This window comes from Amphiprion ocellaris, chromosome 16 (assembly GCF_022539595.1).
Source record: "Amphiprion ocellaris isolate individual 3 ecotype Okinawa chromosome 16, ASM2253959v1, whole genome shotgun sequence".
Classification (NCBI taxonomy): Eukaryota; Metazoa; Chordata; class Actinopteri; family Pomacentridae; genus Amphiprion; species Amphiprion ocellaris.
This window is the reverse complement of record NC_072781.1, coordinates 26,971,914-26,991,289: the sequence shown is the minus strand read 5'-3', so window position 1 is coordinate 26,991,289 and position 19,376 is coordinate 26,971,914. Positions and strand designations below refer to the sequence as shown.

The 19,376-nt window shown below is 38.4% G+C and overlaps 1 protein-coding gene across 1 annotated transcript; it reads left to right on the top strand.

The window, feature by feature from the left end:
- The first annotated feature begins 1,032 nt into the window (after window positions 1-1,032).
- Window positions 1,033-15,288, top strand: LOC111573215 (cationic amino acid transporter 2-like). The gene is made up of 12 exons (XM_023277248.2): window positions 1,033-1,155; window positions 1,366-1,751; window positions 3,470-3,625; window positions 3,736-3,901; window positions 5,251-5,387; window positions 5,994-6,216; window positions 7,631-7,767; window positions 12,404-12,506; window positions 13,464-13,585; window positions 13,804-13,970; window positions 14,640-14,748; window positions 14,866-15,288. The coding sequence occupies exons 1-12, from the start codon at window positions 1,145-1,147 to the stop codon at window positions 14,979-14,981; spliced, it is 1,833 nt and encodes a 610-aa protein (XP_023133016.2). The 5' UTR covers window positions 1,033-1,144; the 3' UTR covers window positions 14,982-15,288.
- Window positions 15,289-19,376: the final 4,088 nt, after the last annotated feature.

Below are 19,376 nucleotides of genomic sequence, written 5' to 3'. Positions count from 1 at the left end.
TTTTTGAGCCACATGTTTCTGCTCTGTATCGCTTCATGTCGTATTCTCCCCTTAGATGAAACAAAAAAGTAACTCTGGCAAAGAGGCAACAGCACTTTGAGAATTTCCTTCCACCAGCTGCATACAGTTACAGGTAGTGTCTTTGTAGCTGCATTTCCTTTTCTTTGTGATAATTTCCATCATGTTCCACTAGAATATGAATAGTTTGTGACTTTGTAGTGACTCACCTTTGGGTGCAGCGTAGACTTGAAAGACGATGACAAGTTAACCTGCACTTTACCCACATGTGACAGTTTGACATGATGAGAGCCTTCCCTGCTCTCTTTATTGGATGAAAGTCAGGAGCCTACTTTAAGTCCTCCTACCTACTGACTGTAATTTCTACAAACACATTTACTGCAGTGCACTGCTCCTGTTTCAGAATTCATCTCTGCTGTCTAAGGCTTGGTCGACCTCCAGAGCTGCTTTTATATCCCAGCAGGCTCCTGTCTACCAAATATGTCAGCTGAATCTGCACATGATAAAAGTAAGCATTGCTGCTGCAAAAAAACTCCACAGTGTTGCAGTCCTCAAATTGTTCACTGATAAGAAAACATTATCCATCACTAAAACTGAAGTTCATACTTTTTCTTACTGTAATTTCTGGAATCTTGCATTTTTATGTTATTATATTTATTTTGTGTTGAGAGTGAGATGAGAAGATCAACACCACTCTCATGATTTGTGTGACATACATGAAGCAAGTGTTGTTTAGAGAGACATTCCATTTGGGACTTTTTGTTTTTGTCAGTGTTTTCTGAAACGAAATCTCAAGTTTTTTTCAGGACAGTGTCGCATGTGTTGCAAGCATCTACGCAACACTCCACTCCAATGTAAAAACATAAGATAAAACTGCAAATTTCTTGCTTGGTTGCAGCCTGCTGGAAATTAATGAGAAGAAGAAGAATCATTCAGGAAGTCCTGAGTGCTCTGATTACCTGAACTGATTTCAGGTGTTCAGTCTCCAGTGCTTTAGGACTGCTGGCTGGAAAGAGAAGGGAGTCTTTTTCTCTTTCCTTTTCCAACACACAGCAACAGCAGCAGTCCTAAACAGTTTTTTTTTCTTTTCCCAGCATTAAGGCTACATGAAAACAGACGCTTGGAAATGACTAGCAGGTAATATTTGTTCATACCAATCTCACATAACTTTTATGAACACTTTTGTCAGTGGTCAACTATAAACTTTTGGATCCCAAAGGATGTATTTCTGTTCTTTAAAATATATGTTAACTACACCCTATATATAGATTTTCCTAGTTTACCAAAAATCAGGTTAGGAAATGAAACAGCACTTACACTATTGTCTATTGTTTTGCCGAATCACAGTGCTACGGATTTCAAGTCTTCTTGTGGTAAAGTGTTACGGTTTCTTCGAAGTCTGAGTCGTAAGAAACCACTGGTGCCAGAAGGTGAGGAGTCCAGTTTCTGCCGATGCCTGACCACCCTGGACCTGGTGGGCCTGGGTGTCGGCAGCACACTTGGAGCTGGGGTTTACGTTCTCTCAGGAGAGGTGGCAAGGGAAGTTGCTGGTCCCAGTATCATCATCTCCTTCCTGGTAGCGGCAGTGGCTTCAGTCTTTGCAGGGTTGTGCTACGCTGAGTTTGGAGCTCGTGTCCCTAAGACAGGCTCGGCCTACCTTTATAGCTACGTGGCTGTAGGAGAAGTTTGGGCATTTGTGACTGGCTGGAATCTGCTGCTGTCCTATGTCATTGGTAAGTAAAGCATAAAGAAGATTCATGTGTTTTTTTAGACACTGAATTGGATAAACATACACAAATAATAAGTTGCTCAGATCAGTAATGTTATGGTGTTGAACTGTTGTTTAAAAAACTATAGGTGAATTAAATTTGCATTATTTCCATGTATATAACAACATATAAATGGTTTTTGTATGTTAAAATTCCTATTTTTTGCCTTTTTTGAATGCATCTTTCAATTTTAAGCTCAAAATTACTGCAAAAGTAGTTAATTTCACCATGAGTGTGGAACATTTTGTTTTAGCAGTGTTTTCAATAGGTGGTTTCACTGTCCGTACATTTAAAGGACAGCTAAGATGCTGCTTTCACTGTCTCTGTGTCTGCATTGTTTAGTGATTTGAATCTGTGAAACAAAACATTTCACAATATGACACTGACATATACACCAGTGATGTTCTTCTAAGCCTCTCTCTTTGTCCTTAATTATGTATTTGTGAGTGTAGTCATTTTATCAGAAGATGTTGTGGTTGTAATATCAGTAGTGGAAGTCACAGCTGATTAACATGTGGTCTTAATTGGCTGCATTTCAGTCATTTTTTCAACTCATTCTGTTGTCTGACAACAGAAACAGAAAAATGATGTAAATGAGAACACAGTTATTTGGAACTTCATCTGTAGTTCAGTATATGTGGACACAGAGAACAGGACTAAAACACAACAGGTGACATGAAAACACATGAAACCACTTTGTCATGGTTAATTGGTTTCAGATTGGTATAACGGCTTTCACCGTCCTTGTATGTCCCTTAGTTTTACAATTTCCAAAAAGCTCAAACCTGTGGGTAGACACTCAAAGCTAATGGTAACATTAGCCACATTTGCTGCACCACTGTGCTAATACTAGGGATTTTCCTTTTGCTGTGAAGACTCTCGTGCAGCCAACAGCAGAACATTTAGTGAGCTTTGCTCATGGTTAGGACGTTTTGCAGGTAGCAGATGCAGCTCTTAAATGTGAATAAACCAAGTAGACTGTGAGGCATCTGCTCATTCAGACTCTTGAACCTACTGCATGTTGCCTGCTCAGACAAAGGTAGCAACTAGCTTTGAAGGTAATGGGCCCAATATTTTTCCAGCAGAGTTGGTGGAGACTAAACCAGAGCTAAAAGGAAAGCAAATGTTTGACTTAGGTTGTTTGGTGGCCAGAAACTCAATTCCAAGTGAAGATGTAATAATATGCTAATATCTGCCACCAAGGGGCTAAACTGTATGTGAACTAATGTAGTTTTACGTTGTTCCTTTATGCTGTGTTCATGTCGTATCAGAGTTGTTATTATAGGATCCTGGTTTGTAATAGCATTCTTGTCATATCCTTAATTCTGGATTTTTCTGATTGATTGGAGAGTGTAAATATACCTGAATTGAATGACTTTCATTTAGTCATTGCAGTGTCATGTCAGTTTGAGATGGTTCTTATGTGTAATCCCTCATCCATCTTCATAACACAAACACTCCCCCTGAAGTCATAGTAGAATCATTTCAGTTTCGTTCTAGACAAATTCACTTGTGAAGGACTATGTTTGCTATGCAGTTCAGCTATCAAAACAATCAGTTTATGTTAAAAAATTGGAAAGTATGTTCATCTATGTTAAACTGGTCTGAATATTGCTGATTTTTCTAGTTAAATCTATCTGCTTAAGAAAATGCACAAAATAAAATGTTTTTGTTCTTGTCAGGAACATCTAGTGTAGCGAAAGCCTGGACCGGGACTTTTGATGACCTGATACATAATGTTATTGCTGAAACTCTGAGAAAACATTCACCAATGGACTCACCTGGCTTGGCTCCATACCCAGACTTCTTTGCTGCTGGGCTAATTATGTTGCTAGCTGGTAATATTTACAATTTTCTGTTTAAAGATGGAGTGCAACAAGTATTGATAATGCAAGATATTCTTCAAGATGAAAGCTGCAGTTTACACTTTTTTGTCCTTTATTTTCAGTGATACTTGCATTTGGTATGAAAGAGTCTGCTATCGTGAATACTGTTTTTACTGCGGTCAATGTGGCTGTGCTAGTTTTTATCATCATCTCTGGCTTTATAAAAGGAGACATCAACAACTGGCGAATCAGTGAGGAAACTATTCTCAATGGAACTCACCAAGTGGAGTAAGTTACCTTTACACAAATTTTTCATTCAAATTATTATCATTGCAGTATGTCATGAAAAGCGTTCACCTATTTTAATAAGAATATGCTTCCTTACTACCTCTATTGGTATTTTGTAAAAGTCTTCACCAGCCCTAAATCATTGATTTAGGGCTGGGTCTAAATTAAATAAATATTAAATTAAATTAAATTAATTAACTAAATTAAATAAATATCATTTTTTTTAAATTTGACTACTAGCTCTTAAACTGTGTACTATAGTTAGCTAGTTAATTGAAATAATGGCAGAGTTTTGTTTTTTTTTGTGGGAAGATGGGGAGTGTAATTAAAAGGAAGGTCAATTTCCATTTCTGAACACCTGACTGTCTGCTTTTGAATCTCTGGTGACTTTGGCTCTTTTTGGAAGTCCACTGCTGACAGAATGAAGAAAAAAGCAGTGAAATCACCTTCTTTATTCAACAGCTTTACAAATCTGAACAGTTTTACAAAATTACTGAGGTCTCCTTGTTTACCAAGTCCAGGTTTGACAGTGTAAATGTAAGTAGGGGTTTTTAAGCTAGGCCTGAGCCCTGTACTGTGAAGCAGGATGTCAGGTCATTTCTGGTTTAACTCTGTTTTCAGAAATATGACAGTGATTGACTTCTTATCGAGCTAAATGCCCATGATAACTTACACTGTACACATAATGGAATTAATGTTCAAGATAACGGATAACTATAAAAACACTGCTAATGACCAATCAGTTCGCTTAAAAAATGGCATCACCACTTATGGAAGATTCCCTGGAGCTTTGTGCACAGATATTGACAGTTTTTGAGGAGGGCAAGAGTTTTCAGACTGTCAAATTAATTTCCCCTCCCTGACAAGCACAAGAGATTTTCAAAATGAATGCTAGTCTTACTTGATTTATTTTTTTCTTCTAATAATTTGTTTGTTCTACAGGCCTTTGTAAAGCAATTTAACCCGAAAATAGAGACCAATTAAAGCACTAAGGCCTTGTATTTTTTTCACTTAATAGAATTTGCAGTTAGCCGATTTGAATGAAATTTTATTATTGGTTCTTTGCTCCCAAAAATGATAAACTATATCATGGTAGCACCTTAAAAATAAAACTCAAACTGTCTTACACACCTCAAGAGTAGGCTTCAACTAAGTTGCACATTTAATTGAATACACAGTTGTCATTAAGCAGATCTAATTGTACCGTTATAAATACATATTAACAGAATATAGGCTATGGTTTCTGTTCTCATTGCATCAGAATGGTTTTAGCTGCTAACTTGTAAATAGCAAACAGAATTTATATTGTATATGATGATAACTGATATGGTAATCCTTCTTTTATGCAGGAACCTTACAGTGGCCTACAATGAAACGAGTGACTTCGGCATTGGCGGGTTCTTTCCCTATGGTTTTGATGGAACTTTGGCAGGAGCAGCAACATGTTTTTATGCTTTTGTTGGATTTGACTGCATTGCTACAACTGGTACTGTTGAGTGAGATACATATGAGAAGTTTTGTATGACTTGACTGAATAGACAGCTTCTGTACTTAGTATGATAAGCCAAGACATAACTGACCACTCTGATGTGATATGATGTTCAGCTTTGATGTGCCATCAAAGCGTCTCTAAGTTGCTGAGATACAAACTCTGAGTTCTGAAGGTCACTTGTGGGATCTGGCACCAAGGTGTTACCAGCATGAGCTCTAGTTCCTCTAATTAGTGAGTCAAAACCGTCATGGATCAGACTTGTTCCAGCACATCTCCCAGTCCATGCCACCAGTACATGGGTAGCTCATCCTCGTACTGCTGTTGAAAGGCCCTCATCACTACTGGTGGGAGCACCCAACAAGCCTTGTTGTTTGCAAGGTGCTGTGACCTGGTTGTCTTGTTTTAAAGATTTGGCCGTCCAAGATCCAACTGTTTGCTTAATGTCTAATATATCCGAGAGTCTGACATGCTTTTAAAACCAGAAAATCGATAGTTAATCTGTGATCGGTCATAATGTCTTGTCTGTGATTTGTTCAGTGAGATGGGTCAGTTCTTGAACCTAAACTGCAAAGTGTAACACTGATTGATATGTGGTTCTAGGTGAGGAGGTGAAGAACCCACAGAAAGCTATTCCTCTTGGGATTGTGGTGTCCCTGCTTATCTGCTTCTTGGCCTATTTTGGTGTGTCAGCTGCCCTAACACTTATGATGCCCTACTATCTGCTCGATACCCACAGTCCACTACCTGTGGCCTTTGAGTACATTGGCTGGGAACCAGCTAAGTATGCTGTGGCTGTAGGATCCCTCTGTGCACTTTCAACAAGGTACTGATCGATAGCCCTAAAGATGAGGTTTTCAGTAAAATCACTCAAGTCCATGACAAAAATTGAGGTAAAGTGAATTTTTATTTGACCAGTAGATTTCTTCTGGCTGGAAATGACAGAAATGGGTGATAAAAGACTAAGGTGTTCCTGAAAAATTTGAACAGTCTCTATGGTTCTTTAATTATATTTTCGCTAAAAATGACCTTCAAATTTTTTCAGACACCTTAAAATGGTCTTAAATTGTTTAAAACAATGCAGTTTCTATACAATTACTAATGGTCCTGCAATTTCTACAGTGTTTTAGATCATTTCTAATGCTCTAAAACAGCTGCTGCAGTTTGAGAACTGCTGATACAGTAGTCCTCTAGTCAATTACCAGTCAATTGTAAAGCATGGCTAAAGCTGCAGAGTTTGTGAGCTGCTTTTATGGTCCATCACTGAGAATTTTGACTGCTCATGACATGAAGAGAGGCAAATAGTTTTAGCCTGAAATATCCAGAAGGGCTTGGCATTAAGCAAAAAGTGCCTTGGATTCCTGAGAGAATGGTATGAATAACTCTGGATATGACATTTATAGTAAACGATTTGTCAATAACTTTTTTCTAGCCACTTGTTTTTCATTTCTGGCCAGAAGAAAGCTAGTGGTTAAATAAAAAATCCCTTACAAATGGATATTTGTTTTTTGGTATGAATAATTTTGGACTTAAGTGTAACTGCTAACCCAATAATAATAGATCTGTCATTCTGAGACTTCCTTTCTGTGTAATGTTGTGAATAGCCATTTTATTCTTTTTATCACAAATACATTCTACCCTATACTACATTAGCCTTTGCTGAAATCAAGAATCACAATTTAAATTTAAAATGTTGGCATTTCTGTTGAACTTCACACAACTATTTTGTTTGCTAGTCCACACATTTACACATATGCCAACACAAATTGTGTGTGACAAGAAATTTAAAAATAGCTCTCCAGTGGTTCAGTGTTGAACTTCCATGAATTTGGAGACGAGAGCTATGTTGGGGGAAAACTCAAAATCACAGTAGAAAGGCCAAGTTCTCTGACTTTTAGTCTCGAATAGCTGTGATGCACTGAAACACTGGATGTACATACTAACACCACTGATGTGTTTTCATTAAAGCTCGTCTTAATGTCATGTAGTCAGTTTGTTACGCTTGCCTTCTCTGTAAATCTGTTTTACCTGATGATACTGTCCATTTACTTTCTCTCACGACTGAAAATATTTAAAGGCAAGAATACTGTATATATCTATTTGCACAGGTTGAGTGAAGTGAAGTCTTCTTTTAAAATCTGACCACTTGACAGACAGAATTTTTGTGCATACTAGATCAAAATTGATTGAATAACCTGTTGGCCAGCTCAGCCTTCACTTCTGATGTGGTTCTTCCGCAGTCTTCTTGGAGTGATGTTTCCAATGCCAAGGGTGATCTTTGCCATGGCCAGAGATGGGCTCCTCTTCAAGAGACTCAGCTACATGAGCTCCAGGCAAAGTCCTGTCTTAGCCACACTGTCCTCGGGAGCTGTGGCTGGTAAGGCAGCTGCAGCTGATGTTTCTACTCAATATTGCCTGAGAACTCATATTCAGATCATGTTCATATTGTCCCAATCAACACCTCATGGGTTACTTTACCCTTTCTAACCAAACTCATTACCTGACCTAAACTAGATGTCTTTGTACCCCAGTCATATTGTTACTGATGTAAGCACAATGTTTTCCTAATCTGAAGTGTGCTGCAGATGCACACAGAAACAGAAGAAATAACTTAAAAATTGAAGACAGTGTTTTACTCCATTGAACAAAACCAGACTTCTGCATTTTGTGAGTTCAAAGTGAAGCCGTGGTTTTCTACTACAGACAATCATCAATGAGGTTTAGACAGATTTATTCTCCTTATGTATTTAGTTGCATGGGAAAATGAAATGTTCATATAATAGCTTAGAATTATTTTCATTAACTGATCTTTGTTTTTCCTCTTAGCCCAAAAAGCATCCAAAAAACTTCAGAAAAAGAAAAATGTCCTGTTACTTCCCGTCCTATGTATGCACCAAGGTCCTATCATAGTTGAACTTGTTTTGTGGCACTTATCCAGATTGTTTTTATCCTGACAAGATCCTTGCTTGTGTTGTATCTACTCTCAGATGTACATAACTTTGGATAAAAGCATCTGCTATGAAATTGTTTTGAAATGAAATTCTAGAAGTACAGACTGAAGAACAGCAATGCACCAAATTAACTAACAAGCAGATTTCTAATTTTGGACTAATCAGCAGTTTATCAGTTGGCAAACATGGGTCCTTGTAATTGAAAATAAATATACCAGCAATTTGAGATTTTCCTTTGTCTTTCCACTGGTGTTGAGCTAGTTACTGGAAATTGACAACAAATTTACTCATCAGTAATGCGCTACGTAGCACGTTGTTTCACTTATGTTACTCACATCAGCTCTGTTTGGTGCCTTTAAATGACCTCAAATATTCCAAAGACGCACGCCTCACATCATTAATTTAGTTTAATGTCAGTGCACGGTTCAGGTGGCTGCAAGATTTCCCACCCCTTCTCCCTTTTCAGCCTCACTGCCACTATCAAAAATTTTAAAAAAGAATAAAAATCCCCAGAAAGACAGATATAGAAAAGAAAATATTGAGGAGATCCTGAATATCATGTAGCTGCTCATTTTGACCTTGGAAACCCAAATATGACTATGCAACACTTAAATATGACAAGATAAAAGTTAATTTGTGGTTTCTGCCTCATGTCTCCAGACAGCTGCAGATTTGCATGTGCTCCTACACATATGTACAGTGCATAAATACACTGCCTGGCCAAAAAAAGTTGCCATTGCATAATTACTGCAGTGATGAATGTGTTTCAGCTAGCAACAACTTATTTAACCCTAGCTGAGGCAGTGAGGAGCTTCTCATTTCCAAATGTCGGAAGACATATCCTGTGTAGCGGAAAGTGTAGAAAGTGTCTCGCACGGGAACCATAAATAAATGTAACAAAATTGTTGCAGAAATTAGCCTCACACGGCGGAACGAAAAATAGATATATATGTGGCAAAAGTGTAGGCTGCAACACACCTTATGGCAGAAACTACACTTTATGAATAAAATTGCACTTGTTAATTTAGGGGCACTATATTATCTATTTAAACTAAGTCTCAAAGACACTTTGATTAAAATGAAGTTGCTCAGTCTCATTATGAAAGTAGTAAACTCTGGTTTCATTGACCTCCGGTTCCAAAAACAAAGAAATACATGGTAGAATCAGTGATAATTATACACAAAAATGTATTAACTAATACGACAAACAAACAAATAACAATGACATGACAACAGACAGTGAATAAATGAATGAATATATGCAGATAAACTAGTGAACTGTGATTGTCACTGGAAGCAGTTTGTAGAAAATGATGAATTTAGAAGGATTTTGAAAATTGGAAACCAATTGCAATTTGTAAATTCACCCATTTAGCAGAAGGAAAGTTTTTACTTGTGTATCCTTTGTAGTAGTGAGAGGGAGGCTGCTGCAGGATGTGGAGCTGTGATGATCTGCTGGATAAGTTGGTTCAGGAACGCAGAGAAAAAGAGGAACTTTGACAGGTTTGCATTGCAAAAGTGTGCTGAAGTAAAACACCAAGAGTCAAAGCTCATAGATATCAAGAAAATATTCATGCTGTTATAATTCTTAAGTAATTCTTAAGTCCAGTTGCGTTCTTCTAAGAGCCATTTTTCTTCAAGAGCCTCATGCTCTACAAGCCCTTCCTGCAAGCCCAGTTACAAGCCCAAGTTGAATTTTTCTAAAAGCCTAAGTTGCATTCTTCAAAAGAAACCCGAAATCTAGCCCAAGACAAATTCCAAAGCACAAACTAAAACTCTGAAAAAGCCCTGTTGCATTCCAGTGACTTTTCTCTTTCTAGAAAGTTTTGGAGTCAGACTCAGATCAGCATCTAACCAATCATGGATGTATTCCTCCCAAGGGGTGGTGTCGGCCTTCACTACCCAGGAGAGGTCAGAGGCCAAATACCTTTAGAACTTACTCTTAGTTCATCTCTTAAATGTAGACATTCAATTTTTCAATATCTGTGATGACCACAGATCTGAAATAACACCAAATAAATGATTAAAATGACACCAAACACAATATGTTTATCTCCTATGGTTTCTGAGACAGTAATAATAAAAGGTTTAAATGTAAGAATAAACTTACAAATTGTAGACTTTAGGCTACATGAAGGTAAACTTATAGCATGGTTAAACATAAAAGCATATACATTCACTAATAATAAGAAAAAGAAGACATAGGGAGAATATATTCTTAGAGTAAAAAGTGTGTGTCTTTTATGGCTGTGGTCTGTGACAGAGCGAGAGAGGAGGGTGTGTTTGTGTATCATGTGTGCGTCTTCCACAAACACTTCAGATTCGATGTGTTCTTCTTCCATCCTGGTCCTGATCTACGTGATATCAGAGAGTCCAGATCATCACTCCGGTGATGCTGCATCTCTTAAATGTTCTGATTTGAACTGTTGAATCCATTCCTGCATACCAAGTTCTTTGTGTTAGGTATTGAGATTAGAAGGTCAGAGTGTCAATCCTGAGGTGTGGTTTTCCTCACAGTTGACACTTTATGACCCTTATCAGATTCTAGGGGAGATAGGAGGCATCCTGTTGTCTCCAAAAGTGCCGTGAGTGGTCCTTTAGTAGTAAACATCTGATCAGCACATGTTTCATTTGGAAGTGAATTTTGGATTAGCTGTCTCTTGAAATGGTGTCTTACCAAATTTACAGTTTTGAGAAAGGGTCTTTGGATCCTTGTGTGTTGCTCTGGAATGTTCTGCTCCTTAGTACACTACACCTGTGGTCATGGAAAGGATGTTAATCTGTCTCAGAAGGGTGAAATTATTGGCCTGCATCCAGCAAAGAAAACAACTAAGGAGATTTCTGAAACTACTACAGTCATGTTAAGAACTGTCCAACGCATTATTAAAACCTGGAAGGATAGTGGTGAACCATCATCTTTGAGGAACAAATGTGGTCGGTCATGTGGTCTGATGAGTCCAGATTTACCCTGTTCCAGAGTGATGGGCGCATCAGAGTCAGATGAAGCAGATGAAGTGATGCACTCATCATGGCTAGTGCCTACAAGCCTGTGGGAGTTAGGGTTAGCAGCTGACTACCCGAGGATACTGAATGACCAGATCTTTTATTCAACTGAGTTTTTCTTCTCTGATAACATGGGCATAGTCCGAGATAACAATGCCAGGATTCATGTAGCTCATATTGTGAATAAGTGGATCATGGAGCATGAGACATCATTTTCACACATGGTTTGGCTCCACAGAGTCCAGACCTCAGCTCCATTGAGAATGTTTGGGATGTGCTAGAGAAGACTGCACGGTGGTCCAGCTCTCCCATGATCAGCATAAAATCTTCGTGAAAAATGAACGCATCTCTGGACAGAAATAAATGCTGTGACATTGCAGAAGTTTATTGAAATGATGCCACAGCGAATGAGTGCCATACACAAAGCTAAAGGCAGTCCAACAAAATATTAGCGTGCAGCTTTATTTTTTTGGCCGGGAAGTGTATACACAACACCAAGTCAGCAATATGATGGCTTGTTGTGCACATGGGAGCTCGAAGAAATGATGTAAACTTCCTGACATCATTTTATAGTTTTTATCTGGACAATGTGAAAAAATAAAATGCTGTTAGCAAGCACTTTACAAGTCCAGGAACAGCATGCGAAGCACTATATAAAAACATGACATCCATGTTGTGTTTGAAGCTAACATACAGTTTTCTTTCTTGGCACATGCACATTTCTAACTGTCCACACTGTAAGCACATGGTCTGAGGCTTTGGGCTGCACACAGGGGTGCATTCAAACCCTCGCAGACATGATGAAATTCATCCTGTGACAAAAAAAAACATGAATTGGCTGTAATATATAGTTGATTTGTCTGTCAGGAAAACCAAACAGATATCAGCCTCCCATATAACATTATTTTCCATTAATGCAAACAAGCTGACAAAGTTTCAAGTTAACTTTTGTTGGTGTTAGTATACTATAAACACCGTATATTCAGTATATGCTTTGCATGTCAAACTGTAGACTTCTGTTTGGTCACTAATTTACACTGTATTTGGATGTCTTTGCAGCTTTCATGGTCCTATTATTTGACCTAAAGGCACTGGTAGACATGAGTTCTATTGGGACCATCTTTGCATACACCCTTGTTGCAGTGTGTATTCTCAAATTGAGGTATGTATACCATATAACCAAATGAAAACATATTCATTTATGTAAATATGCCACCTTTTTAGACGAATGTTTCAAAGATTCACTCCCAGCATCCTGAGAAAGTAGATAGAATACTCTGCTTTGACTAATAGTACTGCTTAAAATCAATTAAAATCATTAATCAGGGCTCACGCTGCCGGAGTTTCAGGCCACTTTCCATCCTCCCAACAAACAGAGAAATCTGACCTTAGATCTTGGTCTGAACCAATGTTCATCCCAGATTATTACTCCACCAAGGAATGCTGTGGAGTTATCTGAAGATCGGCATTGGTTTGTCTGTCAGCTCGCAATACTACTCAAAAATGAACGGATTTCAATGAACTTTTCAGGGAAGGTCAGAAATCACACAGGGACCAAGTGATTACATTCTGGCAGTGATGTGGCTTATAGTCTGGATCCATGGATTTGTTAAAGATTTCTGTATCATTGCGAGATAGCAGCACGGCATCATTGTAACTATGATGAGCAAACACCAGAGTTCTAGAGAGCAGAGTACCATACTCTCCGAGTGCTTTTCTTGTTTGTTAATATGAGGGGATTACAGATCCAGTTTGGAATCTCCCAGACTGCTTCTAGACTTATCAAGGCCACCCAATAAGATCAAACATGGCTGATATTTCTAAGTCAACCTGATTTCCAACTGTTAAGATTCTATGACACGTGTGATTTTAGCCTGGCCTTAATCTAAATTCCAAACTAGTTTTGATGTCACAAGTCATACAGAAACTTTAGTAGATGTTGTTTGACAACAATCTTTTAGTGTTAAACCCTGTATGTACATTTTTCTACAAATCCAAGAGCAGTAATGATGACAAACCCCCATTTCATTCAGTAGAGGTGGAATTTTAAAGAATGATGTATCCCGCCAACTTAGTTCAGCACTGATTGTTGTATAAGCAAGTTTGGTTTTTGTCGCAGGTACATAGATGATGATTTTGTCTACAGCCCAGAACCCTTCATGATAATGGAACTTCTCAAGCCTCCATCTCGGTCCACCCGCCGCACCGCTAAAATTGTCAACACAGTCATCATCATTATATGTGAGTCATCCTTTTAAACTGTTAAGCTTTCATCTCCGAGACACTGACATTACACATTTCCACCTGTACTCACTGCTAACAATGTCAGACTTTCAAAGATCAGAGGCATATTTACATACAGATATTTTTGCATTCTATATTTTATTAGATATTTTAAATGTAGAAATGAAACACAAGTCCATTGTTAGTTTTCTCTGACGGTTCTGATCACTCTCTAGTGTTCCTGGTGATCATTCTGAGTGTTCTGCTGTCCGAGGCAGTGCACTCCCTCCGCAGACGGGAGTTGTGGAGTGTGCTGCTCATCGCTGTCCTCGTGCTGACGCTTGTCCTCGCCATCATTATCATCTGGAGACAGCCACAGAGCACGACTAAACCTGCTTTCATGGTAAACCAGAGGGACGTAAATGGAGGATTTCATGCATCTTGAGGATTTGCGTTTTTCCAGTTCCATTGGGGATATCTTGTTTGGTGGGTCCGTTGGTGGGCATCACTGAGGGGCTGTTGGAGGTCACAGAAAGTTTATGGCAAAGAGGTACCAATGGAAGTGAGGCCAACTCAGGTTAAACCTACACTGAGTGATAGCTTACATTAGGAAAAAAGTGTTTAAAATGTTCTCTAGGAACTCAGATTTGATAATTATATATAGAAATCAATATTTATATGTAAATTTTGCTTTGTTGAACTTTTGTTAAATCCAAAAGTCCGAATTTCTGCAGTTTAATGGAGTAGATACAACAGTACTGATACTGTTTGAGGTATAGACACCATAAATTAGATTTTTTAATTTTTACAGTAGGGTTGAACAAGGCAACTACAAGGTGTTGATCAGTGAGTTTCAGAATTGCTGAATGGGGTATTTTGTTATCTTGGGCAAAGCCAACCCTAGAGTTTCACTCAATTTTTAGCCTTTGTCCTGAACAGATGCAGGCTATTTAGCATACAGGCACAAGATTGGAATCAATCTTCTCATGTAAATCTTGATGAGAAAGTAAAATTACATGATTACTAAAATGAAAAACTACCAGTTTTAACATGAGATCATATGTTTCTGTAGGTTCCTGGTGTTCCTGTAATTCCAGTTTTAAGTATTTTCATCAATACCTACCTGATGGTTCAACTGGATGGAGAAACTTGGATTAGCTATGCTGTTTGGATGGCAATTGGTAAGTACCTTTTGTTTTCAACTTCTTGACGTACATTTTTTTTGTTCCAGAACTGCATAATTTGGAGATGATAATCTAAAAATCAGAACAGTGAATGCCATAATGTGTCTTCCACAGGAATGATCATATATTTTGCCTACGGGGTTCGTTACAGTGTTCAAAAACAGCGGCTCAGGGAGGCTCGCACAGGGATGAATGGTGCTAATGTAAATGTTCCCGATTCTGCTGCTTGATGCTCCGTATTGATTTATAACCACTGTTTAAGATGATCAAGGAATCACCTTGAGATACTTTTTAGTATTTTATTCAGAATCTAGCCAGAGTTTGACTGACCTGTTATTAGTCTGATGCCTCAAGTGATGCATATTTTTTATTCCTGAAAATATCTGTGGCTATGCTACAATATAAATATTCAATTTTTCATTTTATAAATTGTGACTTATAAGTCATTCAAGGTTGTGCAATCTTGGATATTATTATTTTGTCAGTATCTGACAATGACAAAACTTTAAAAAAAATTGTTGTGGAATAAATTAAATCAGAGAGAATGAATGTTAATAAAGTTTTGAAAAAAATACATTTCACTGGAGTGAATAAGAGTTGTCATGCCTTTTTTTCCCTGAGTTTATACCAATTAATTAATTTTTTTCCCCCACAAAATAAGTCTTAATGCTGTGAGTGAAAATGCTGCAATGAAAGTGGTAAGAGTAACCAAAAGCGGCAATGTTGAAGTTGTAGAAAAACCTGAAAATGACTGTAAAGGTCCATGAAGTTAGTTAAGCTGCAAGTTCAGCTAATGATTCTGTGCTACTTTCATCAATTTACTGTAATTTTATGCTTTCACTGGAAAAGCTCTGCCATGAAAATTTATTTTGTCAAGAAACTGAGAAATTTCTGGAAAATTTGTTGCCTGTACCACTTTTTAAGTGACATTATGAAATGCTGTGGAGAGAACACATTTCAACATCTATCGTCATTTCCTTTCAAATATCTTTTTTTGTTTTTGCCTTTGCCATTCTGTGGTTATTTTTATCCACTTAATTTTTCTTCTACTTAGTAAATTGTATTTGTTTTTTCTTTATAATTAGAGCTCAGGCACTGACTGTGCGTAAGACCCTCATGGAATCCAAAGATTTATTTTTGTTTTTGCCCAAAACAACCGCATTTTTGAAGGTCTAAATGCTCAAAAACTCCTGAAAATTTGCACACACATCACAACTAGCAAAAAGATTGATATTTTATGGAGCATGTGCATGACAAAATGGCTCCATGGTGCCCCCTGTAACATTTATACCATCTACTGTGGGCAGGATGTTTCACCTACATCTACAAAATTTGGTAGGCATATGGAGCACATCAGGGCGCCCAAAAAAGCCAGTGGCAGCCATACCTTAAACCCAGCAGGAAGTCTGCCATTTTGAATTGTGAGATTTTTTTTTTGATTTTTGTCATTTTCAAGGGTTAATCCTCATAGGAGGTAACTCCAAGAGATCTCAAATTTGGCCAGTATATACAACAGGCCTTAATGATAAAAAGTTGTCAAATTTTTCCACAAAACCCAAAGGGCGTGGCCATGGCGGCCACTTGAACTTTGATGCTTCTCCATGAAAGAGGAAGTGCTGTCTAAAAACCCTGTATATGCTCCAGTCTGCCTCAAACTTTACATGGTTGATCATGATCCTGCCCTGATTACATAAATGTCAATTTCAAGTAACAGACATAGCGCCACCTGGTGGCAACAGAAAATGACATCTTTTACACTTTGATGTACTATTATTAGCTGGTTGACCATATTAACCACAAATGTGGTGACGTAAGCCTTAGGACATTGATGGTGATTCATGGGGGAAATTGTAAGGCTTTGTCAAATGGAGTGTCTGTGACGGAGTGGTGAATTTCAGTGTCTCGCCATGACAACTGAATCTGGCCCAAACTTTATAGGCTGGACAAGAGTCCACATGGGAGTTATAGGCATAACGCAACCTAGTGGTAGCAGGAAGTTGTAGCCATAACATTTACATGTATCGTGCACGAAACTTTGTGATATAATCACTGACACTGGTCAGCTAAGTCTCAGCTCCTTGAAATTTCTACCACGACGCACATCTCAACGTGTGCCACGTCCAGGTGAGTTGGGAAAATATATATTCCAATTCCAATAAAACCAAGACGTTCTGTATGAGTACATTTTATGTGAGTGATAAGGTTTGGAATTAAGGTGAACTGAGCCTTTGATATTAGTGCAGTCTTTGTTTGGTGACTGTGACTAGTCACATTTCCTGTAATAAACTCTGAGCTGCCTAATCATTGTAACCCTTTTTTTGTTCCATAGAAATTACAAAGAATTAGTCTGACTGCTGTTTCAAGGTATTTTCATTTATGTAGTACATAATCTTGTTTACATTCACTCTCCTTGGAGCTCTGATCAGCATTGTGATTGTAAGACTCTAGTTGTTACAAGGTGCCAAAACCAAGAGGCTAATTAATGTATCCAATCTAGTGTTCATTTGTCAAGCATCGCTCTTCATTTGTGCAGCCTGCAGGACATGCGGCTGCCAGTCTCTCAGGGCCTGACATATGTTCCTTTATTGTTTTCACAAGATATGTCTATGTATTAAAGAAGCAGTGAAACTAGTCACCGCAATATGACCACACCTCAGAGAGGAAGGACATCCTTTATTATTCTTAGAAGGGTTTTTACATCAAAGCACAAATTTCCAGCTTAGTACCTCTAAGCAATAGCATCCAAAACTGGGTTTATCATTACCGTGTGAGCCACTTAAGCATTTAGTCCGCAACTGCATACTATACTTGATACATGACATGAAATTGTAGGATTTTGGAGCAATGAAATCCTAAAAATCATTGAAATTGATATAACTGTGGTAGCTGGCCTAATGAGTAAAATATGGTGCTAAACTAAGTCCATTAGCTTGACTAAAAATAGTCAAGCTAATGGACTTATTTCGATTCACTGATGGGCATGGAACATTCAAAATACACTTATGGTTCTGGACAGACTGCCAATCTCCCTCTGGGTGCTGTTTTTCTTTACGATTAATCACATAAACCAACAAGGAGGTAATAAATGTACTGACCGCTAAGCAATCTCCAAAAACACTTTGGCTCTTTGTGAAAATTGCAGTATGGATATAATATCCCTGTTCTTTTGAATATCTGATCTGCTAACTCTGTGTGTCACCTATTATTCTTCATACAAACTGATCCACATTGAGACAGGTGCACAAAGTGGATGCACTAACCTATCTTGCACATCTCTTCCAGTTTGGTGTGTTTGGCTGCAGTTTTTTTTTTTTTTTTTTTTTTTTTCAAATTTTGGACTCCTCCTATCAGTCTGTGGGGCTCACCTGAGCAGCTGCCACCACTAACACTCAAAATGAGTCCACCAGGGACACACCCACACACACAGTTGTGCAAGCTCCCTTATTAGTTGCTCCAGATTGGCCATCCTGAGGCCCAGATGCCTGTGACCTCCCCACACACCCTAAATGCAGAGTTATTGTGATTAAAGCATGATTGGCAGCGCTGGTTATTAATTCTAATCTGGGGCACATATGTGTGGTGGTGGGCAGAGGGCAGGCAGCCGTGTGTGCCAGGCTGACGCCACACGGAGGCTAATTCACTCTGACATGCTATCAGAGCACGGTCACACACACGCACAATCTCCCGATGCACCGACACCACCTATACGCAACACACACTTCTCCTCTAATGCACAAGAGAGGGGAGACGAGGAAAGGTTATTTTTTGACAAAAAGCACACACACTCACTCCCAGATTTAACAGCACTCCTGCACAAAAGTGGCATTTCCTGAAAACCATTAGGGTGCTCTGTACCTTCAAGTACATCATTTGAAAGTAGAAGCAGCATGTGTTTTCCAAGTCATTTCCATCTCAAGACTTGTATAAAGGTCTTACATTTACCACTTAGAGGCAGTGATGGGTTATTTTCAAAATGTGTTTTCCTCCCTCAAGGTAAAAGCCTCGAAGCAAATGATGTCTCGTCTGTATTAATAAGTCTTTTCTTGGGTTAAGATGTCATCTCAGCAGCTAGAGTCGGGCTGGAGTTACTGCAGCAATACTGCAGAGGGAATGGACGGAGTCTGATCACTGGCTGAGTGACTGTAGTCTCGAATGAAAGCAAGAAGTATGGAAATTCAATTGCTATAACTAGCAACACTTGCAATACTTCAATTAGTTTGGTAATTGGCAAAATAAGTCATCTTAAAAGTGTGTGAACAGCACTGATTTTCTTACCATACTGGACACTGAAGGGAATCAAAAATTTCAAGGCCACAAACCACTAATGTGAAATAAAGGCCTTTTTCCCACTATGCTGAATCCAGTGATAGGTCTATCCATCTAAATAAAATGTGTCCATGTCATTCAGTATGTGAGCAGGCAAGCACTGAAGTGGGATGAAAGCAGACTGTTAGTGGATAGAAAGAGGTAGAGGTACTACTGCTTCTCCTGTAGAGGGCATTACTATATCATGCAAGGGAAAGGGCACTGAAACCTTTCCACAGTACCAGAAGAGATGGTACGGCAGCAGAGCACACATGCTGATCATACATACACATATGAGAGATGCTTAAATCAATACATCA